General features: G+C 41.5%; 1 protein-coding gene across 8 annotated transcripts in view; it reads left to right on the forward strand.

Annotated features, from left to right (window-relative positions):
- The first annotated feature begins 7,591 nt into the window (after positions 1–7,591).
- Positions 7,592–25,208, forward strand: part of LOC116039871 (nuclear factor 1 B-type) — a 67,140-nt gene continuing 49,523 nt past the window's right edge. For 3 of the 8 annotated variants that reach the window (XM_031284949.2, XM_031284954.2, XM_031284953.2), the window contains exons 1-2: positions 9,112–9,633; positions 12,476–13,007. In XM_031284949.2, coding sequence (XP_031140809.1) covers positions 9,607–9,633; positions 12,476–13,007 — 559 coding nt within the window. In that variant the 5' untranslated portion in view covers positions 9,112–9,606. Of the gene's footprint in view, positions 7,948–9,110; positions 9,634–12,475; positions 13,008–25,208 lie in introns of those variants that run through there. The other 5 variants (XM_031284950.2, XM_031284951.2, XM_031284952.2 and 2 more) reach the window with 5 other exon arrangements.

Genomic DNA, 25,208 nt, shown 5'->3' on the forward strand with positions numbered 1-25,208 from the left:
CAAGACGTTGAAATGTATAGATTTTTAACCTCAAAATCAATAAGGTGCACGCGGCTCTCGCATGAGCTCGGCCCTGAACATTTTCCTTTCTCCAAAAGAATGAAGAATACAGTTTAGGTCAGCTGAATAATACAATTTCCTAACAAAAAAATGTACTATAGTTGATCCTACATGGTGATGTTACTAATGTTCAATTCAGCTTCAGAGGATGAACTCCCTGTTTGACCCCTAATGAACACATGTAAAAAAATCTTTGAAAACTGTAAGAGAAATTCAAATAGACTAGTTTGCGATTTAGGAGGGGTACTGCTGTGTAAAATATGTGCTGCCAACACCAGTTGCACATGAAAGTCCATTATTTTTAACCTTATATTACAGCTTGCTCTTCAAACAGAAGTAAGGAATCATTTTCTGTAGTGGATCTCTGAAACATCAGTTCTAAATCATGTTTATAAGCAAAAATCTCATAAAATTGGAAAAGGTCATTAAGTATGATGATGGTGATAAAACAATAATAATAAAACATACTTAATAATAATTAAGTATGTTTTAAGAACTGTTAAAGAGGGCCCAGTGTTTACTGAATTACTGAAAGTTATTTTTGAGATGCTAAATAATGTGTAAAGGAAGGAATACAATGTAAAAACATCTAACCATAGAGAATAAACATTCAAACGCCTCACAAGATGCTAAAAAATAATAATATAAACAAGATGACGTTTGCCTTTCATGATGACTGCTGAATGTTTTATTGTTCTTTAAGAACCAATTAAATTAGCTAGCTCCGAATTAGGCTCCTAATTAGTGCTTTATTAAAGTCAGGTGGGCAGAAAAGGTCAACTGTGAAAAGTCACTTATTAAAAGCCACTATACAGTGCAAACATACTGCATCTTGTCTATACTACAGGTGCCTAATTAGAGAGTATAAGTACCACTTAATTTCCATCACATTTCTATGAATTGTCAATTGTATTTTGTGAGATTCAACCATAACGGCTAAAATATAGTGTTCAATAACTTCTGACTTGAGTGTATATGCGCCACAAAAACTACAATATAGTCAAGTGAAATTTTTCGTTTCCCTTGCCCTGTTTTTTCCACTTCATCTATTTGTTGTAACCAATTCTAAGTTACTGTTGCTAAGTCCACCCACCATCCCTGTGGGGAAATCCAGCTGCCACCAAACAGCCTCAGTGAGGAGGATTGGAATGTGGCAGGAGAGAAAAGGTCTTTTCAGCTGGCATTCAGATAACATTTACATGGACATGCCAAAGGTCTTAATTCATGGATCAAAATACAGTTGGCTCCAGTGAACCCTGACATTGAATGCAACAGGTCTCTTGATCCTGATCTTGATCTTCATGACTACATCATAGCTTATAGATTGGACCGCCTTTGAATGAGAACAAACATTTTTCAGTGACAATAGAAAATCCTTTAACAAAGTCCTCACACTGTGCATTTTTCTATGCAGAAGTAGTTAGACGTCTCACTGGACCTTTAGCTCAGTGCCACACAGGGATATCAAGCTGCCCTGGCTCTTTAGTGGATAACTCCCAGCACTGGTAAAGGGGAAGGAGGAGGAGAAGGGGAGGAGGTAGATGTAGGAGGGGGGGGTGGTGGTGAGGGTTGCAGGGTCACGGCTCTTGTAATTACCACAAGCCAGGTTCAAGTCACTGGTCAAGTTGTTGCTGATTTTTTTTTTCTTCCCATGATGCAACTTTGTCAAGGACTGGCCTACATGTGGCACAGCATGCCTCCACTGGTGCCCCTTTGATTAGGTGTCTTATCTTCCACGGGGCTGCGTCCGATGACAGCCGGGAGCGCAGTGATGGCTGGTACACTGACAGAGAGGTCCATTAAATGGCAGCTTTGTTATGACATGACAGCTAGGACATGGTGGATGGTAAGTGGAGCTCTTTTGTCTTTATGATCATCTTTGTTAAGGACATCCCTATCAAGCAAAATCAACTTAAAAAAGCTATTATTTCATTGAATACCCTGTCTTAAATGTTATGATGTCATCTGAAATTGTGTGGGAAAATATATCTTGTAAATATCTTGTCTCCAACTGCAGCACCCAAATATCATGTTCTGCTGATTACCCTCTTGAAATATTATTTAAAAATTGGTACTATCATTTTGTGTTGCTTTTGGGAGTTGCTGTGTGTGTCTTTGTGTGTCTGTGCCCAGGTCAAGATTGACTACATTGGCAGAAGTGATGGATATTGTGGAGGAGGCTATGTAATATGAAAGGTTTTGATTGCAGCACTTTACTTGTACCGTCACATTCAAAAGAGATGTGTTTTTAATTTATTTATTTTTGGCTTTTATTGAAGAGATAGCAAGACCATCCCTGGCAGGCACTAACATTAATTTCTGAATTTATGTGATCCTCAAGGCCAGCAGTTGAATCGTTGATCATTGAACTGTTTTAATACCAGGTATCCTGCAAGGAATCAAGGTTTTTATAGGAGAGGAATGGGCTTTTAAAATAGCGTTGTTTTTTTGCCGAGATGAATAACTAAAGGGACTATTTAGCCTCCCTTTAGTGTAAGAGCGTTCCTCAAGTGCACCTCTCTGTGCACCCTCTGCAGTGTTAATTTGATAGTGTCGGACAAAGAGCTCTTTCTCCAGCCCGCGCCTTTCCCATGCTGAAAAGGCAATGCAGGCTGACATTTCTCTCTGAATATTTATTTACTTGTCCGACTACAGTCGCGCTTTTATTGTGCTCCATCACCAGGGTTTAAGTTAAAGTTTGTTTGTCTGTCTCAATGCGTATGAGCTCAGAGAATGGGCCCTTTCTGCTCAGGCCATGCTGCTGGTGTTGCTTGCTATACTATTTTGTCCTGTTTTCAGTCATGTTCTATGTCAATATATACATGGCAACAATGTATGAATTTAATTCTAGTGATATTTATTCTTTGCTCTTGCTACGGGAAAATGTTTATTCTATATGCATTTAAATTATGCTGCTTTAAAAGAAGACATCAAATACAATCGAATCAGCTTCAACTCTTATATCTGCAAGTTCATGTTGAGAGAGAGCCTTCGTGCTTCCTGATTATAAGAGCAATTTCAGCAAGCAGGGACAGAACATGATGTGAAGTCTGTCATGGTCAGAAAAAGCATTTAATTCAACGTTCATACCAAAGATTAAAATATTGAAGGATTGACCAGCTGCTGTCTTGTCATGAAACGTTACCCACATCCGTTATGAAAGGCCAATAGGAAATGGTGTAATTGGTAGGAAATGGCATGATCACACAGTGAAGTTCCTACAGTGCCGCTCCTAACAACCTAAGTTTAATGGAAAAAGCCATCTATGCTTATAATTACAACATATTTTGCTCACTCTAATAGTACTACTAATAGAAGCAGCAGTAGCAGTAGCCTTGTAGTACGACTATACACTCACCTAAAGGATTATTAGGAACACTTGTAAGATTTCTCGTTAATGCAATTATCTAATCAACCAATCACATGGCAGCTGCTTCAATGCATTTAGGGGTGTCGTCCAGGTCTAGACAATCTCCTGAACTCCAAACTGAATGTCAGAATGGGAAAGAAAGGTGATCTAAGCAACTTTGAGCATGGCATGGCTGTTGGTGCCAGACGGGCTGGTTTGTGTATTTCACAATCTGCTCAGTTACTGGGATTTTCACTTGCAACCATTTCTAGGGTTTACAAAGAATGGTCTGAAAAAGGAAAAACATCCAGTATGCGGCAGTCCCGTGGGTGAAAATGCCTTGTTGATGCTAGAGGTCAGAGGAGAATGGGCCAACTGATTCCAGCTGATAGAAGATCAACTTTGACTCAAATAACTCGTTACAACCGAGGTATGCAGCAAAGCATTTGTGAAGCCACAACACGAACAACCTTAAGGCGGATGGGCTACACCAGCAGAAGACCCCACCGGGTACCACTCATCTCCACTAAAAATAGGAAAATGAGGCTACAATTTGCATGAGCTCACCAAGATTGGACAGTTGAAGACTAAAAATGTTGCCTGGTCTGATGAGTCTCAATTTCTGTTGAGACATTCAGATGGTAGAGTCAGAATTTGGCGTAAACAGAATTAGAACATGGATCCGTCATGCCTTGTTACCACTGGGCAGGCTGGTGGTGGTGGTGTACTGGTGTGGGGAATGTTTTCTTGGCACACTTTAGGCCCCTTAGTACCAATTGGGCATCGTTTAAATGCCACAGCCTACCTAAGCATTGTTTCTGACCATGTCCATCCCTTTATGGCCACCATGTACCCATCCTCTGATGGCTACTTCCAGCAGGATAATGCACCATGTCACAAAGCTCGAATCATTTCAAATTGGTTTCTTGAACATGTCAATGAGTTCACTGTACTAAAATGGCCCCCACAGTCACCAGATATCAACCCAATAGAACATCTTTGGGATGTGGTGGAACAGGAGCTTCGTGCCCTGGATGTGCATCCCACAAATCTCCATCAACTACAAGATGCTATCCTATCAATATGGGCCAACATTTCTAAAGAATGCTTCCAGCACCTTGTTGAATCAATGCCACGAAGAATTAAGGCACTTCTGAAGGTGAAAGGGGGTCAAACACGGTATTAGTAGGGTGTTCCTAATAATCCTTTAGGTGAGTGTATATATTATATTATATATATATATATATATACCACATCTTTTTTTTTTTGAGAATCAAAATTATATTTTGTATCCTAGGCGATGACCAGTCTTTACTTTGGTTTATTAAGATAGATGTCCAGCATATTGATATGATAATAGATTATAACCAGATGACACAGGAGGTAACTACAGTCCCAGCACTGGTACATCGACACCTAATGGTGTAAAAAAACACAAACAAAATAAAACTGGTATTGTGCATAATGGCTTACTGTCACACTGGTTTACTGGGACACTTAATTAGAACACACCCTTTGTTAATGTTATTAACACATGCTTTTCCTACTATGAATATTTGTTCTCGACATGACATAAGTAGCCTGTTTGGTTTTAACCAAAGGTGTTAATATTTTCAAATGTGTCTAGAAAATATATAGCATGTAATAAGACAACTGTTTTTATTGTAGGGACTGATTTACCATTTGTGTGCCAGTTATTACCATGTAAAGAATTTTGCACCTGAAGGTGCCTTTTTCATTTAGCCTAATGGTGCTTAATAGCACTGTTGCTGTGTCAATTTTCTGAAAATGGAGAAAAACGTCTTTACAACTCTCCTGTAGGCTTGTGTATCACTTGTGCTTTAAATTGCTTAAATGACACAAAAACATCTCCACGTTTAAAAACAAATTTGAGCCATAAGATATTCTACAACTCAGTTTTAATTCTCCAGTAGGTCCCAGACAAGCAACTAGCAGTTATGTCTGTGGCCACATGGGGGCGGTAGGTCCGCATTCAGAGGTGATGAATCTGTGAAGGCTCACGCCATGTGCACCAGTAAACTGGCACGATATAATGCTGGGTAAATGGAGGCAGAGAGAATATGGAGTCAGGGTATGTGATAAGGATTTAGCCTTTGATGGTATCTTGCCCATTAACAGAACTTAGTAAAGTAAAAATGCACTAGATTTAAAAGTAAAACATTGTTGGAAATAAATACTAGATAATGTAGGTAGATACATTATCTAAAATGTATTGAGTGTGCTTGAAATTTCCATTTAGTAGGGGTCTTAATGAGTCTTTTTAAAGACATAATAGTAAAAAGGACAAGCTCTATTCTGCCTCAAGTCAGCATATAACTTTGCTTCAAGGCTGCAAAAATTGACACATCAACAATATCAGACTGAACTTAGCCTTGACATGACCATTGGTTAGCAATTTATAGACATTTATTCTACAACTGAATGCTCTTAGCCTAATTATTGTTGGAAATGAATCACAACTGATAACTAGGTGTTTGTAATGCACTGGACCCACCTAACAGCACTGACATTGTTAAATGGTGTGAATACTGTGTTAATGTTGTGATAACAGTGATGAGAGAGCAGTAAAATCTGTTGTCAGACTACCCATTCAAGTCATATAATCATATTGTCTGCTGTGATTATGCTGGAATGGTGTTACGGGCATCCATTCCCTTTTTTTTTTTTTATCAGTCAACTGCACTGGCATTGCTGCACCATTACTACTATACTACTATTACAACACTGCTTACCACTGCTGCTATCACTGCTGTTATACTGCTTTTCTTATTACGTAATGGGCACCATACCACTGATGCATTATTATATTTCTGTACAACAGTACCCACATCAGTGCTTCTCGTGCAATTTGTTTTGTTAATATTTTATTGATTAAAGAAATTACTATTTTATAATAGTTAGGGGAAAGTGCGGAGATGCTATGTCAAATCACAGTTATTACCTAAAATGCCTTTATCATTACACTATAGGGCACATGTGAAAATCTGAACATGTTCTGCAGCTACATGACTTGTAAATGTATATTGGTTTTGCTAGATGTGTAGATCGGTAGTGGCTTATACCGACACGTTTCCTCTTATAACTGCAAATACTACTACTACTACTACTACTACTACTACTACTATACTACTACTACTACTACTACTACTACTACTACTACTACTACTACTACTACTACTACTAATAATAATAATAATAATAAGAAGAAGAAGAAGAAGAAGAAGAAGAAGAAGAAGAAGAATCATAATCATAATAATCGTAGGCCTAATAATCATAATCATAATCATAGCGATACTGATAATCATAGCAATACTCTTATAATTGAATATGAAATAAATATGATCTAATCTAACAACTGCATGTTAAAGAACAATAATTACTGCAGTGTTTTGATTTCCACTATCAGTCATTAGCCACATCACTATTCGGGCTCATTCAGTCCAGCAGCGGCTCTGTCAAGCCGCAAACAGCACGTTAGAGGAGCGGAAGTGAGGGGCCCAGGGTAGAAAATACCCTGGGCCACTGCTCCTGGCCAATGAGAGGCAAGAATGCAATCACTGTTACAAAACTGAGCTGTGTCAAGCTACAGAGAAACAGCTAGACGATACCCAGGAAAAGTTGAGTTTTTGCTTTCAAAATAAGAGGTAGAAGTTGTCTACGTTAACGCACATTACTTAAACAAACATTTAAACTACACTATTCAGTGGAAACCATTGGCTGTCTAAATTTTTGGTGATGCTAAGGCTTTCAGATAAACTGAATTAAGGCTTACACTTTTGTGGGTTTAGATTTAAAATGCGAAGTCACGAAGCTAAAACAAGTGTTCATCGTATTTCATGAGAACTTGACATATATGTTTTTAGATATGTTTAGATATGCCTAGCTACAAACTTGCATTAGGCAGTGGCATAGCCTAGTCCTACTACAGAGCCATGAAAATAATATGTATGCATATAGGCTAAATGTGTCCATCTTCCATCGAATACACATGATGTGCACGTTAATTGGCATTGTATTTATATTCCATATGTATAAACTAGCCGATAAATTGCTCAAGCAGTTTCTTTAAATACGGCTTTTAGCTTAAAAAAAGTCGTACCGGAAATCGTTTTGTTGAAATTCTATCCGACTTGACAGTTACTGCTGAGAGCCGGAGGGTGGCAGTCAGACAGACAGTGAAAGTGAAGGCGGAGACCAGCCCAGTGCCGAAAACTCAGCCTCTTCTGGATCACGTTCAACTTCACTGAACAACCCTAAAAACGATCCAAACAAGTAAGACTTGAAGAGGACGGAAGACAAGAAAAAAAAAGAGAAAAAAACGCGAGGTGCTCCCAACTTCTGTTCACCGCTATCTGCTAAGAATTGTCTTCCGGTGTTGACTTTTTTTTTTGTTGCGATCACTGCAAGAGAAAACCCTCCAAAGCACAAAGTTGAACGTGAGAAATGTGAAGCTACCGGCTTGTGTGTTTCAACCAGGCTCCAGGATTCCCTATTAATCCATGCAGTACAGTGCAATGGTACGTGAACATGGATTATTATTGCTTTCAAATGTTGTGATAACGGTGATGTGACCACTCTGATACATTTTTTTCGTAATGCTGTCCTGTCTTTGCGATGATTGAGAAATGTAGAGAAGTGGGTTAACTTAACACGGACCACAACACTGGCACGGTCGAGCCAAAATTGTACTCAACTTGGCACAGATTCTCCGGCAGCCTATGTTAACATCCCATTCCACCTAATTTGGCAAATGAACTCTATGTGGACTGGTGACAGCTCTGTAGGACACACAAACACACAGACACACACACACACACACACACACACACACACACACACACACACACACACACACACACACACACACACACATTGCAGCAACAAAGTAACAATGTTTAACTTCCAGTCCTTTCAGCATTAGTGCTACATTGTTACACCTAGCTTAGTTATGAGTGTTTACCGGTCTATTAAAAGATTTTCAGGTGTCCAGGTAGAGTTTTTCGGCCCACGGAAAGGCCACTATTTAAGGCAATTTAAAAAAAAATGAATTTAAAAACAACATTCCCTTTATAAACTAACTGTAACAAAGTCTCAAAGTTTCAAGCTAGGTATATTTTTACCTAGGCTATATCTGCAGTAAACAATAAAATGTGTAAATTATTATCTTCCGTTGACTTCAGTTTTTTTGTCTTAAAAAAACGGTAGGCCTATTTAAAAAAACCCGTAGTATTCTAATAAATATTTGATAATTTTTTTGATTTTCCAATGAATTATTTCAGCAACTTCCAGAACATTTAAGGCGAATAAACTGAGTTCGTGTCGGCCTCCTTTACAATGTGACTGACAAAGTAATAGACCAAAAGTTAGGCTAGTTTTGACTGTGAACCACAGACAGACACTGCGTTGAATAATCTAAACTGATAAAGGAATGAGCGTATGTTGTCGACACGGAGCTCGGGGGTAAAGGGTGCCACAGCTGCGGAGGGAAATGTCCCTTTTCCGTTTCTATGTGACAGAGGCTGTGGTCCAAAGTCCCCAAAGCACAAAAAAGCGAAGGGGGAAAATATGCTGTGTTTTCAGATAGCCTAGGAGGAGAAGAAGGTGCTGGATGGTGGATAGAGGTTGTGTGTTTGGAGGAGGAGGAGGAGGAGGTGGAGGAGGAGGAGGAGTGTGACTGTGTAATTACGTGGGTGAAAAAAAGTTGGGTCTGATTTGCTGGAATCGCGCAGGACCGAAGGTGCACCGGTCGATTTCATATCAAGTTTGGTTAAAGCAGGGGTGAACATCACACGCTCGGCGCCCTCTGAAGCTTCCCACAATGCTTTTATGAACGAGATATCACAGCACCGAGACGCGCAAAGAGCCAGTGTAGTAGAGGAGTACGCAGCTGTCCCGTTTGCACCGGCTCTACGAGTAGAATCTGCAAGTGCTTACCGTGCATGTCAACTTACTAAAGACATCTCCTGCATAAAATCTCCCTTTTTTTTTTTTATCTCTGCGGAGACGACAATCTTTGGATCGCACAAATCCATGGATGTTCTTGGATAATCTCGTCTCGTTTTACGCGGATAGCTGCTCCACAGTCTTGCATGGTGCACATCGGTCCAGGAATGGCGCGATAAAGTGATCAGAGGAACCAGTCCAAGTACATTCACTTTTTGTGTAACCGTCTCGTCATGTATTCTCCAATTTGTCTTACTCAGGTATTGTGTGCGTCTTTTTCTCTCTATACATTTAATATGTGATTTGGATATTTGTAATACTATTGTAACAGACAGTGGCCAGTAAAATGAAAGTTTCTGTGCATGCGTCAGGATTGGGCAGTTTCAGCTCTGCTTGGTAAATACTTTCAAAATTCATGACAACAATGAAGTGTTTGCCTTGTAGGTGAAAATGTAGCGTTAGAACTAAGCGAAATGTAAGTTGTTAAACCAAAATGATCGATTTTATGCTACAATCGTGGTGATTATTTTACTTTGCAGATCCTAGATTCCACCGAAAGCCCTAACGAAAAATCATTTAACAAGTCCATAGGCACATCAAAAGTCATAGAAGTGCCTATATCCTCATGCGCTATTTGTGTGTGTAAAGTTATGCGTAAAAATGATTTTTTTTTTTTATTTTTATTTTATATGATAGCATTACAAGACTATTGTTTTAATAGTCCTGTATAATTGGTGCAGGTATGCTCATTTTCTCTCAGGTTTAATTAGGTTATTTGCGTCCTCTAATAACCTCTCTCTGTCACACACACACACACACACACACACACACACACACACACACACACACACACACACACACACACACACACACACACCTCCCAGCCTTGTTTGAGCTGTGTTTATATTTTTTTTCCACGTGTATATTTTTATTTCGAGTAAAAACCCTTATAGTTTAGGGAGGTGAAATTGGAAGGAGATAAAGACACTTTCACTGCAGGAAGATCAAACGCACGATAACGTTGATTCAGCGGTTGGACAGAGTAGCTGACTGTTTTGGCTAGATCAGTTTTACTGTTTATATTTTACTTGGCATAAGTAAGTGATTGACTGAGATGTGGTTTAGTTTGTACTTAAGAGGATTGTGCTTTTATGGCCCCAGCTGAAGTGCACTGCATAGGCCCTGGCCAAGTCATTTATCTTTACAGCATTTGGCTTTAGCCTGGTTGAAAAAATTAACTGAATATTTAAGTGTTTTTGAACAGGAAACCAGGAGTGAAAAGGATTTCAGAAACAGTTGCTTCCGAGCACATTTACAAGCATTTACTGCTTGCCTTTGTCAGTTTAATTGGCAACATTGTAGTGAGGAGATGACATTTAAAGGAGTTCTCAATTTATTTTATCTATTTTTTTTTTGTTACCTCTCTAGAAGACTATGGATGGATATCGTAGCCATAGTAAATATAATACATTTCAAAACGGATTTTAGAGAATTAAATGTTTATTCATGCTGTATAATAAATGATTATAATTTGACATTACTGCACTGGAGCAGAGTTTTATTGGCCCGAAAGAGCACACCAGAAATGTGGCTTCACAGAGGAGCACCAGCGGCAGGCGCAGATAGGGAGTGGGTTTCTGTGGTTTCCTTTAGCCTGACTGGCTGCCTACAAAAAGAACAATATGTGGTTTAACTCTTCAAACGCCTGCTGAAAAGGGGCTGCTTATATTTATTACATTTGACATTTTAATGACCTAAAACAAAGTTTAAGTTAATGTTTCCACTTGTCACTCACAGCTGCTGTAATTTCTGACGACTCCTAAAATCACCCACACACCATCCTGTACACCCCTTCATCTACAGAAAACAAACATTAAGAGATCACTGTAATTTGAATGAGACTTACTGCAGTATTGTTGATGTACAAGCCTGTAGGCCAGTCAACTGCTATAGAAATGTTGCTATTCAGCTTTTTTTTTTTTTTTTTAGTTGTAAGCAAAATTCTGTCAAATATGTATTGAAAAGGTTTTCTCATATTTGGTTTATATCCATTTTTCAGTTTAGAATTAAAGATAACGTGGTATAAAGTGTGCTATGGCATAATGCAAAACACACCGAAAACCTAGACAGAATATAACATTTGAAAAAGTACTTTTTAGTATTTTCAACACTAAAATTAGTGTTGAAAATATCTCCACTAATATTAATCTGATTCTCTGATAATTTATCAGAAAAAAAGTGAGGTTTTGACCTCACTTATTTTTTTTTTTCTTATTAAAAGGGAGGTGGAACATTTTAAAAGTAGGCCATGATTTTAATATCACTGACTCAGGTTTTTGGAATGAAGCTCGGCAAGTGTCAGTCTACATGTTAACCTCAAAACTTTGGCATGAACTTGGATCGATTCCTAACCCAACCTTTTTCACATGATTGCTTTTACACGTTTGATATGCTGCCCTTTCTCCTCTGCTTGTGTTTTGAATGTATTTTGAACGTGCAGACAGGCTGTATACGAGGCTGTTTGTATGTGCCAGGAGAATGGAAATCTCCATAACCTTCTATTTTGTGACTGCAGCCACACTTGGCCCTCCAGCTTAGCCTGCATCCTTCGTAAACATGGGATAAGTTCACGTTGGAAGGGGGGTAGTTCGATAAGAGAAATGCAACTGTGAGGAGTGTATTCTCACCCTGTAGCAGCAGCAGCAGCAGCAGCACAGGAGTCCCGCTCAGAGTATGTTCGGGAAAGGAGAGCAGAGACGCGAGTGCATTCAGTCACCGGGCTTAGTGCTATTGTAGTGCTGGCAGTTGGTATAAACAGTGGAATGTCCTTGTCATACCTGCAGCACACCTAGATACATCTAGGATGGTAAAACCAGTGTTGCTATGTAACGAGAAACATCTCGCCTTAAAGCTGTTGAAACTGCCAATATGATATGATTTGACTGATTATGAGGACATGTTTAATTTGTGGTCTGACTTCCCTTCTGCCTCACATCACTGAATAAACCCATATTTCTTCTCCATGTTTAATGGCATGAGTTTCTGATTATATTTCTATCCTTCTCTCATCCCTCTCCTCGCTGTGTCCCTTGGATGCTCCAGGATGAATTTCATCCCTTCATCGAGGCACTTCTTCCTCACGTCCGTGCCATTGCCTACACGTGGTTCAACCTCCAGGCCAGAAAACGCAAGTACTTCAAGAAGCACGAGAAGCGGATGTCCAAGGACGAGGAGCGCGCGGTGAAGGACGAGCTTCTGAGCGAGAAGCCTGAGGTTAAGCAGAAATGGGCATCCAGGCTGCTGGCCAAGCTGCGTAAGGACATTCGGCAGGAGTACCGGGAGGACTTTGTCCTCAGCGTGACGGGCAAGAAGCACCCGTGCTGTGTGCTATCCAATCCGGACCAGAAGGGCAAGATCCGCCGGATCGACTGTTTGAGGCAGGCCGACAAAGTTTGGCGTCTGGACCTGGTGATGGTCATCCTCTTCAAAGGCATCCCTCTGGAAAGTACAGACGGGGAACGCCTCGTCAAGTCTCAACATTGCACCAACCCAGCACTTTGTGTCCAGCCACACCACATAACAGTATCGGTCAAGGAGCTGGACTTGTTTCTAGCATACTATGTCCAGGACCAAGGTAGGTTCAAGCTCATACTGTGTGTGTTTGTTTTACTGTGTGTGTGTGCACGCAAGAGAGAGAGAGTGTGTGTGTGTGTGTGTGTGTGTGTGCACAAGTGTGAATAATGGCTTGGCAAGGTCAAGGGTCACATGTGTTACTTTTTGGCAGTCCTGCTGAGACTGGCTGAAATCACCACTACATACGCCAGACAAATAAACATCGGAAACTTGATAGTCAGTACCGTATATAAGCAGCATCTATTTTTTTATATGGCTCAAGTATGGCTCATTACTTAACCAAAAGACAGTCTGTAATCAATAAATGTAGAACATGTTTTAAATGTGTCTTTGCTCTGCTGTACTCCCACAGCAGCTCCTACTCATGTTCAGTCGGTACTCAGTTTCTATCATTTGGACAGGGTTTATGTTTGATTTTGTACACACACAGGCTTGTATTGCACACACACTTTACACCTATTCTATTTGTCTGGATATTAAGTCGTGACAAATGTGGAAAGTTGCAGTATAGACTGGTTACATTAAAATGAACGCGGTAGTAGTATATATATATGTACCAGTAACACAGGATTCTTGTAGTGTTTATTAAGAGTTTTTTTTTTTTTTTTTAAACTGGTTGTCCTTACTATAATAAAAAAAAGAAAAACACTGCCGTATCCACATAGTCCCCATTATGCAATGTAAAATTATGTAATTTTAAAACTCATCAAAAATCACATTAGAACAATTTTGTTTTAATATAAGATTTCCACCATTAAAAAAGGGCAGCAGCTACATAATTATGCTGATAGTAAGTCACTTTACAGCTTAGCGTTCAAAATATGAGTAAACCTAAGTAGGCCTTCTTAATATTATTTGTTAATATTACATTTCAGTATAATAAGATAATGTGTCTGTTATAAATCATGTGTGTGGTCATGGTTGTGCTGAAATCTGTCTTTTCTTAATTCCCGAAAAGCTGGTTTATTTTGCAGACACAGTGATGTGTTCGATGTGACGACTGAATCTCGCATTTTATTCAAGTGTTGAATAAGAAGTTGTGTTGCCAGGTAGTTGGAATAGGTTTTAACATGCACATTTTTGAATGGAAGTGTCGAAGTTGTAAAAGTTAAATTGAATTAGTATAATTTATTTTTTCCACATTGGTACACAACCAAAATACTGCCACACACCACTAAAATACTGGTATTTACTACATTATTTGAGATAATATACAACACTGACAATTTAAGCCAAAAATGTATCACTACAAATTATTTTTGAAAAGCAGCTTGAAAAACCTCTGTCTTCCAAACTGTAAATTAAAAGAAAGTTAATTATGATTTTTTTTTTTTTTTTTTTTAAATATGAAATTTCACATTTAGGACAGACAATGCACATGTTCAGCAGAAAATATTGTTTAGATAGATTTCTTGGATTTTTCATTCTTATTTGGACACCAGAGCCACCGTTTTTTTTGTTGTTGCAAAATGTAAGAGTCATTCATGTCCCTCACAGTGAACTTCCCCCCTTTATCTGTTGATACCATAGGAATCCCTCTCATAGTATTCCCTGTTGAAATTCCTCTGTATTAAATCTATTGCAGCAACTGTGAATAACCACCAATACTTTGCTATTGAGGGAGAAATGGTGGTATGGCTAGCTCATTATCATCAAACCCTGAGCGCCATTTTGTGTTTGATAAGTGCCAGCGAAAGCAGAAGGCACAGCACACAGACAATAATGGTTGCCACTGGCACCGGGGTTGGCATCAGACCCTCTTTTGTGTCTTTTGTAGGATGCCACCGCTTCTCTAGTTTGCATCTGCTGCATTTTTAACTGTTCAGTACCAAGTTGAGAATGGCTCTTTCGTGCTGTTTTTATATAATATACACCATTTAAATGATAAGTTAGTGCCTGTATTGTATATTATTGACGGCATTTCATCAGCTTTTATTTTAGGAAAATGTGTTCGCGATGGAGGAAGATTGTTGGCAAGAAGATTAATTTCAGTGTTCAAAATAAATGGTGAACATAATGTTCTTTATCGCCGGAGAATAAATTCACTGTGATTCAACGTCGCATTTCGGATCAGAGCGATTATTTACCGAATGAAACTTTGGCAAATACAAAATAGCATTTTTTTACCGGGATCACCGAGACAATGTGCTTTTTCTCCCTTCCTCTTTCGTTTTCGCAAGCTAAAGCGTCTTTTCCTTTTCTTCAAGTTTCCAAGCAGTGCCCATCTCCAGACAATGCAGCCATATTGTGGTAGCGTGTGGTGCGGCGCCATTTTGTTTTGCACTGTGCCAGGGAGGCAGGCACATCACCAGTAATGGTTGTTAGAGGTTTGGAGGTTGGCATCAAACCCTCTTTGTCTGCCTGCAGCATGCCTTTGATTCGTTGGTTGGCATCCGCAATGAAGTGGGCATGTTGGAAAGTTTTTTGACAGTGGCAGAATGGAAGCCGCTGCCCTTTGTTCTGCTGCAACTGCACGAAACAAACAAACACACAATCAAACACAAAGAAACTAGCAAACGGCTCCGTCTGAAACATAATCAGGTATTTGTGCAAACTGCGAGAAATAACTGGGTCCGGACTGTGCTTTTAATACGCTTCTCTCTGTCCTGCTTTCTGGCAGCGGCTCACTTCTGCTGTGTTGCTTTAATGGATAACCAAAACAAAATGTGTTGCTGCCGCTATTTACACAACAGCATTTTTTTCTTTTTATTTTTGTGGCAAAAATCAATAAGTTCAGAGTGTTTTTGAGTCGGGTAGGTTGCTGCCTGAGAAAGGTCGGCAGGTTGGCAGCGAGTGTGCTGGGTGAATTTAGAGAGGGCACTCAGCCCCCTTGTTCTGGGGCACAGACGCGTTTAGCCAGGCAGGGCTGTAGCACCCATGTGCATGCCCAGATGAATGCCCGCTGGGAAGTAGTCTGGGGGCTGGGAGTGGGGGTTGTGGCATCCATTGTGCCAACTGGCAGGCCGTGTTCAATACAGGGCCCTGGCTTCTCTCTCACACACACACACACACACACACACACACATACGCACACACGCACACACGCACACACACACACACGGCTGTTGTACACTAATGCACTTTTATCGTTTTTCTTTTCTTTGAATCATCGCCTCTCCCCACCTGGATTTATATTTTGCATATCCAGTTTTACAGTTTGACGGATTAGTTGTAACACGGCATGTATAATGGTCGTGTCAAGACATGTTAGGAGCCTTGTTTGTATTTGGCTTTGTTAAGCTACGCATCACTATTTCCTCAACATATATAGGACTGTAGTTAATAAAGTCACTGAAAGCTCTCTACAATAGTTGAAAAAGTAATGTGATTAAGATACACAAGCGGTATGAATTTGGAGGAATCTTGGAAAATGTAATTAAAATGATGATGAGCTGTACATTCTCTACCTCGATTAAAATATGAATTCGGCAAGCTGTACTTCAGTGGAATGAAGTAGGAATAGTAGTAGAAATGACTGCAAAGAATTCTGAGCATTTTTTGAAGGTTGTCAGTGCCTTCTAACCGGTGACAGAAGAGGATTGCTGAGGTAGTCCAATGGGAGACTAAAGAAGTCAAGACCAAGCAGCTTTGCCATTACTCTGGTGCCGAAAGTTAACACGGCCATAAACCATTACCTTGACACCCCCCCACACTTTTTTTTCACACTGTCATGATAGTTTGTGGAAATGGATGGATTACCTCTGAAAACACGCTGCCATGTTAATGGAGACCTAGTTTTACGAGCGGCAGACTTAACCTCTGCCCCTGGGGTCGGGACCTTTGCAGAGAGATGTGGCAGGGTGTCCTCTGAAGTTTAATTGAGCAAAACAGATCAGTGAAAACGCGCCGTTGCATGCCCAGGGCACGTTGGAGGAGGAAGACTTTTTGCCTGGGGGTCGGGGGTCAGGGGAGGAGGTGGGGGAGCTGCTCGTAAGCCCCTCTTGTTGACCTCCTCGATCGGGGTCAAACCGCGGCGGTCGCAAGATCACCGGTGGTCTCTTGGCAACTGTTTGTCTCCACTCCCCCACCACTACTTCTGGTCTGGCTGGTGGTCCCTTGGTTCACTGGCCTAAGTGAGGGGGAGTAGGTACCACTGACTCCCCACACCTCCTCACCCCCCCCTCTCCAATCCCTCAGGCTGGGTCGTCTGGCTGGTCCCTATCTCCAAGACTGGCTTTTGCCTGCTCACCACACTGCGTGGGGTAGCTGCTTGCATCTTGTTTTCCGCCCGGATGCCTCAGAGGCTTTGGTCAGGCGGCCAGTGCGGAGGCCTGACCTTCTGGGTCACAGTGGAGGTCTGTGACTAAGCACAACATCTATCCCTCCCTCCCCTTATCCCCTTATCCTCCTCTGCCATCAGGAATCACCCCTGCGGCACGCTGCCCGGCCAAATGACTCTCTCACTCCTTCTCTCTCCCAGTCGCTTTTCTTTTCTCACTCCCTGGCTTTCCCTCAAGCCCCAGACCCTTACCATGACAGCTGTCCCAGGCCCAGGCGCTTGGCCAGAGAGAGGGTGGCTGGGTTGCTGCCAGAAGTGTGAAACAAAAGTTGTTGAAAACAGACAGCGTAAAGGACACTACTGTTTGTCTTCCGTTTTTGGGTTAAGTACAGTTATTCAGCTGCCTTTAATTTGAAATTGTGAGATGATACTGGGAAAAGTCCCAGGACTGGTTATTCTGGAAGTTGAGTGGAATGTTGTTCTTGCACATGAATTTTAACAGTGAACATTCAGAACCAAATCAGCAAGACAGTAAAGTGCAACTCCTGGGAAAAACCTTAACCGATGACTCCAGAGCCATATAGAAAAACTCTTTGGATTGAACTGCACAACCCTGTGCTCAGCTTCCATTCTGGCTTCCTTATTAGTATGCAATAGAGCCTGCGGTGTCTGGCTACCTCTCTGTCAGAGCCATAACCTATCGAACACATTCTCTCAATCTAATCCACTTAGAACTCCCTCCCAGCTTCACCGCTTGCCTTATTGATTTCCGCTTCCCACTAAATGTCCTCCCGATCCTTTTTCTTTTAACCTGGGAGCTATTTATGTTTTGCAGTGGTCTTTCTTTCTTTCTCTCTCTCTTTCTTCCTTCCGTTCTTTCGTGCTTACTTTCCTTGTTTTTTAATGGCTTCACTCCCTCTTTAGGTTCTTCGGTTGTTTGTGATCTCCATCTGACTTTCCTCTGCCTTCTTTCCCTTTCTGCTCCTTCTCAAACACTAACCTGGGTGCTGTGCAGCCAGGTTGCCTGGCTCAGTATGAAGCTTGTGTTATTAGCAGCGGGGTTTTGCTCAAGCAAATACCTTGAGGCTTAAACAGGCCGTGTTACCTCCTTGGCCCTCTTTTGTGTGCCATGTGTACATAAATCTCCATGGAAACAAGGCAACTCGGAGCAGAGGCCACTGAGAAATGTGGATGCCTTCTTTCTCAACAAAATTTACAACTCCCTCCTTTGCTCCGCTACAGTCTTTCATTTGCTTGTGTCCACAGTTTACGCTGTTGCATCCGTCAAAAAAAAAAAAATAGGACGTGGCCTTTCTTTGGCATTCTACGGCACAGGCATTGCGTTGAAAAGGCTTTTCTTGTGTATTTCAGCAGGAGACTCAATTTTGCGTTTGGTGTTACACTAGGTTAAGGACTGCAGTTTGTGTCATTAGTCTATGGTTAAGATCTCAGCTTCACCACACTTTCCCAGGCTTTTGGGGCAGACCCCAAATGCATTTCAAATCCCCCTGAGGCCACTTGACTGGAGGACCAGCACCTCCCACTCCTCCCGGATAGATTCCCCACCCCCACCCTGTCTGCTGGTCCTCCCAAATGAAGACAAATGGGTACATTCACCCCCTATCCCAGGCACTACACTGTACCTCACTGTCCTGCTTTACAAAGCAGACCCTCCCTGTGCCCGTAGTTTCTCCATCCAGTGTCTGCTCTCCCTTATTTGCCATCGCACAAGCACAACTGCTAGAAAAGCTAAGTGTTGTCCTATCTGCCTGATAGACTGGCCATGTTAGACAGCAGGGTCTGTAGTGGAAAGAGGGACAAGAAGGTTCAGAGCGGAGAATTCATGTGAAGATGTTTTTGACCACCCATTGTTTCAAGTCAACCAAGAGAAAAGCACCCTCAAGTACCAGACTGAGACATTCATGTAGAAGCCAGTTCCCGTTACCCAGGAAGAAGCCTTGTGAACAACCAATGAAGGGAAGAAAAAAAATGGGAAGGGGTAGAGGTAGGTGGGGTGTGATGGGGAACTTTGGGCAAGGGCAGACAATCAGAGTGGTTGCCCAGGAGACACTAACTTCTCTGTGCAGCACCCCCCACCCTGCTTTGCCCCATCAAAGTCTTTTCAGTCCAGACAGGGCCGATCAGTGGCCCAGAGTGATGGTTGTCTCTTCTTTTGTCTGGCGGTACAGTACGGCCCATCACTGTGACGGCTCGACAAGACCTGAGCGGGACAGAAAAAGAAAGGGCCGCCATAACAGCGCAGTGCAAAATGTACTTTTGGGTGGGCGAATCCCCAGAGGATTTCTTTCTTATGTCAGTGCAGCAGGTCAAAGAGGGGATATGGTGTCTGGGGCTTGGGAATAGCCTGCTTGGGACGGATTCATCAGCGCCCCATTGAGTTGTCAAAGCTAGCCACTCCTCCCTCACATATGTCAGGTTCACTTCTCAAAAAGCTCCCAAATTTAAAACCAATTCTCGATCAGCAGAAGATGCCATATATTCAGTGTCATAAACAATACCAACCCCAAGGTGTTTGGTTGTTTTTTTTGACACACACAGGAAGAAAAGGTATAGAACAGCGGAGAAGGCAAGTAGACTAGGAAAGTAAGTCATTTACATTTTTAGCACTTACATAAACATGCAGTTTTTTTTATGACAGACAGCATCTTTGAGCAGTGTTGGATGTGATTAAAGTGAGCTATATAAAGGGAATGACAGGAGGAGAGGAAATATGGACACCTTGGTGGTTGCAACAACATGAAAATCTCACATCTCAGGATCACCAAACCAGCAGGTGTTACATATTTTTTACAGAGGTACTTCCTCCTTTGTGACAGATGGATCTGGTTTTCACACTGCGTCTTTACATCGAGTCATTAAAACAACAAACTGATACAGTGAATAAAAGGTAAAATAAAAAATGCACCTTTCACATATTTCTTTAGAGATTTCTACATAGATATTTGAGAATTGAATTTAGGCATGACATGAATACAACATGCACAACCAGCAACTAAAATCAGAAACTAAATTTTTGCAAAATTTCATTTGATCTAAATCTAGATATCTGGATAATTTTTTAACCAGTATTAAACACTGAGTCTATGGGTTTAGTAATGATGAAACCGTTTGCCACTGTGCAACTACTTGTGTTAGGAACAAACTAGTCCAGTGCTGTCTGGAACCTGTGATTAAAGCCCGCTGCAGCACTAACAAAACGGTTAATGAAGCCCGTTATTTTTACTAGGGAGGAACGGGGCTTGTTACCATGGTGCCTTCTGAAAGCATATATGATCTGGCTCCAGAAAACTCCAGAATTGGCCCGCTCTCTCCACTGGCACAAGGCTCCAGCTGGTAACTTTGCTGCACTTTTAGAAAACCCTTCCAAATTGTTATAAGCAAACACAAAAATGCACACATGGACACATGTTCACACGCCCATATACATGTGCGTGTAGAAAACCATGAAAAGATTATTGCTCACCGGCACTTTAGCTCAAAAGACTGCATTTAGATTCAGTGAACCGCAACTCCTCAATAAGAACAGTGCTCTAGCGTCTTTCGGGCGAAAATTGAGAGAGAGAGTGAGAGCGAGAGTGCTTTAAAGCTTGTTCCGGATTTACCAGGTCAAGATTGTAATTAGGCTTCCAACATGTGTGTAGACCTACAACCAACAATTACACTGTGGATTCTTACCAAAAAATAACTCTACTGCACCATCCCTCTCTTAAACCTCATGGTGTAGACTACATTACCAAGGAAAGTTGGCACATAAGAGGTCATCAGGCTATAACAGTCACTTGCCCGCTTGTTATCTCTGTTGCCTGTCTAATAAAACACAGACCCTGTCTAATTTGAGGGCCATGATGTAATAGCTGATCTTCCCTCATTGTTTTCACAAACTTGTTTGCAACCTGTGGTCTGGGATTTCTACTGGCTTAACATAGCTCTTTGAGCAGTTATGATAATGACTGTAGTTGACCTACAGATGGCTAAATAAGTAATGCTCAAACTCATCATCTCTTATGGGATCCCAGATGAGTCTGCTTGGTGTTTCCCAGGAACATCTTCATCAGCTTATGCAGGTCTGTTTCACAAACTATTAGACGCTCGCCAGACATTTTTCTCCCCTTTTTCTGTAAAACCTCTGGCTGTAACTTGGGTTGCCATGTGTGTCTTGTTAAGGGCAGTTATGACAAATGGCAGCAGCTGTACAAACTAATCTCTCTGTAGCTTTCACACATGGCGCCCAATTAACAATGGACCACTGTGGGGCCCTAATCCACGGTGCAGCCATCCTCTGGTCCTGCTTGCTGAGCCAACTGCCCCAGGAGACTCTTCTCCTCTGCACTCCTGTTAGCCAGCCTGTAACTCCATTCAGATGGGAGCCGGTGAACACTGCAAGGCATGCTCGGGTTGGAGACACGGTAGCCATCTTGTTTGTTTCCATGTTGGGAAGCCTGGTTCCTGACACTAAAGAGCCTGGGCTTTATTTGACACGTTTGAGTTCTCTGGGATTGGGTTTCAGCCCTGAGAGTGTTTGGACTCAGATGCTCACATGCACATACAAACTCAAAAGCATTCAGCTTGTGTGCATGCATTAAAACACATGCACACAGCTGCAGCTGATAAATTGAGCAAAGTGGTTGGGGTGGTTAGGAGCAATGTGTGTGTGTGTGTGTGTGTGTATGTGTGATATAGCTTTCCTGTCAGTGGGCATTTTTCCAGTAGTTGTATGATGATAAACTGCTGTTTCTTGGGGCCTCGGGTTGAATGCACTGTGTAATGCACTTAAAGTGTGGGGGGACACAGTGCATTTACTACCTCCGTGGTCTTAAAGGATAATATACTAGGCTATATGAAGGCAGGAGGATGTTAGCCCGCACGTAATGGTTCTTTTTAACTTTGGATTTATCCCAACACTGCTACTCACATACACAAACAATATCACTCCACTTTCCCAGGAAAAGTTTCAATGTGTGAAGTCTTTCTCCTCATCCAAGAGCAAGTCAGAAGTTATTTACATGGCCTTGCTAAAGCATCTTCATTTCAGTTTTAGATAACAATTAATTCCAAAACTGAAATAGTGTAAGACAATGTCACTTTGATGCACACCAGTGTTTCCACATTTTCTTCACTCTGATGCAAAACAAAGCCACAAACGGGAGTTTGAGACTCAAAAGAAGGGTGTTGAAGGGTCGACGGCCATCAGGAAAACGATGCAGGCCCCTGCCAAATCTATGACATGAATGAAACAAATGGATGAAGGAAAATGAAAATGGTTGGGGTGTGATCTCTGGCAGGCAGTGCGAAAACCAGTGCCAACTGTTATGAATGGGAAACTGAGCTGGAAAAAAAAAAGAAAAAGAAAAGAAAGAACTCACTTTTTTTTATCTGCCATCCAAGAATAATTAACCAGTGCGCAGGCCTTCTGCTGAGGGTGGAGAAAGCCACAGGACACTTGACTAACATCTCACCGTAGAGTACAGTAAAACACAGAGAGGGCGAAAATAGAAGCAAAAAAACTTTTGTTTTGTTGGGGGACAAAGTAAAGTTCTGAGCCATGAAAAGAGATCAGGTGAAACTAAAAGTGGACTGTCAAGAGGCGCTTCTTGAAACGCTTTATTAAAGAAAGTTAGCAACAAAAAAAAATACATACATAAAAATACTTTAGGGTGTTACATATTCATTGATTCCAGATCACATGTAACATAAAACATTTTCATTCACTGAAATGCACATCATTATTTCTGGCATGTCCTACCATATCCCTCTTGAACTAACTTATATACACTCCCACACTCACATTGCACCTAGACATGAACACACTTTCAACTCTTAACTTAATCCCTGCTCGAGGTGTTTGGTAACGGGGCTTAAGGAATCTGCGGGGATCATGTACTGTACTGCACTGGAGTGCCCGGCTGATCAACACGAAGTTCAGTTCAGTTTTGAAAATCAGTCGCCAGGGCTTTTCAAATGGGAGGATTTGCTTCTTCTTTTTTTCAGTTTTTATATGTTTCATACATTTTATATCTTTAAGTATAGGCTTGTCGTTAGGACAAAACTAGCAATTTTGAGTCGTCTTCTTTGGCTCTGGGAAGTTATGATAAAGATTTTTCACACTGGGACATTCAAACCTAAATATGTTGCCAAGGATTTATTCCACCACACACTAGCACCAAGCCTACATGTTCTGAACTTTTTTTTTTTATTTTTTTTTTTCTCATACATGTTTTAATAAATAATAATCAGTCAATCAATCCATAATGAAAATAATAATTTGTTCCAGCTCTGCTGTACCATAATGTGTACTGTACTGTGTGTATCTCTTACAGCCTTCTCTATAAGATGACATGATGGAAAGAGCAGAATGGGGGCCAGATGTATGTTTATATATAGGATCTGACAAGGGTAAAGAGCAGGACACAAGGCAGAGGCGTTGCATATCATGCACCCTATCACGTACTCCACATGTACTGTTTGTGAAGCAAAAAAGTGTTAGTGATGCATGATGGCCGGCTATATGATACCAGAGGGTTTAATAAAAAAAAGAAGGTGAAGAGGCTAATTACAGGAGCTAGAGGCTGTAATTAAATAAGACCGAGAATGAAGTGTAAACTCTTAGTGTTGTACGTTTTTCAGTGATTGCAGGGTTAAACTTGCGGTGTTCTGATCTCTGGGTTGGTTGCATTGCTTTTTGTCACTGAGGGCCCCATAGGCGCAGACCTTATTTTAATCCATTATCAACTCGCCCTGTAGCCCTGTAGATCAACAACAATGTTTTTGTTTTACCGTTAAACCTTTTTTTAATCGCCATCTTGTATGCCACGAACATCACCCAGTGCTGACAAAGCGCGCACTGTTTAGAGGCAAACGCTCAAAACAAAAAGTGGTTTCCCCATTATGGCAATCAAAGCAACGTTATCAACGATCAACATATTCTCACCCAGAGACAGAGAGGAGAAGAATGCCCCATTGACTGATACTGCTTGCTAGGCCGGTCGCGCTGATCTCCGGAAGAAAAGACCAGTGTCGCTGGTGGAACCCCCACTCCCCCCAAATGCCTCCCCACTCTTTGCCTTCTTCCCTCTATATATGTCTCAATACTTGGGGATCTTAGAAGGGGGAAGTTGAAAAGGGCTGCATGTGTGTGTGTGTGTGTGTGTGTGTGTGTGTGTGGGTGTGTGTGTGTGTGTATTGTTGAGGTGCTGCCGAGCGACTCTATCCCATGCTGGTGGTGTAGGGGAAGGGGGGCTAAAAAGACGGAGCCGTCACCTGCCAGACTGCTGGAATGTTAATGCCGTGGCTCTGATAATTGGATTTTGTACACACCGTCTGTGAGGAACGTCCAGCAACTTTCCCCCTCTTATTGTTCGACCCAGCCCTGGAACCTCAATAGGGCTTGGCTATGTTTATACAAGCACTCACGTCTCAATAAAGACTGTTTACAATGTGTGTGTGAGTGTGTGTGGTGTTGGACTTCTGAATCACAGCGCAATTGTATGTGACAGGGGGACTGAAATTAAAGCAAGAGAGTGTCAGATTATCAAGATTTGGCAAACATTTAAGATATTAAGAGATTTGTTAGGTCTTAGAATAGGATTTCCCCAGATTTTAGGAGTGATTTTGTACATACTCGGATTAAAGATTTTTCACAATGGGACATTCCAACCTAATTCTTTTTTGCCAAGGAGGCAAAGGTAGGCACACCCACTTTGACGTCAAGGGTGAAGAGGAAGCTCTCCCTATTGGTGGGATATATCCGAGGCGTATATGGTCTGGGATCATTAGGGAAGTTATGGCTCTTGTTTGCGTCGGGGGGGAGCCTGGACTCAGGCCGGGAACTGTGACGCACTGGTTTCCCTCTCCCTGGCCTCCCATGCTATTTCCACCCAGGCTGCAGCGGCTTGAGCTGGTTAAATGTCTCGGCTGCACTGACCTAAATTCCTCATATTCACCTCAGAAGACCTTTGCCTTAGC

Source organism: Sander lucioperca, chromosome 17 (assembly GCF_008315115.2).
Source record: "Sander lucioperca isolate FBNREF2018 chromosome 17, SLUC_FBN_1.2, whole genome shotgun sequence".
Taxonomy (NCBI): domain Eukaryota; kingdom Metazoa; phylum Chordata; class Actinopteri; order Perciformes; family Percidae; genus Sander; species Sander lucioperca.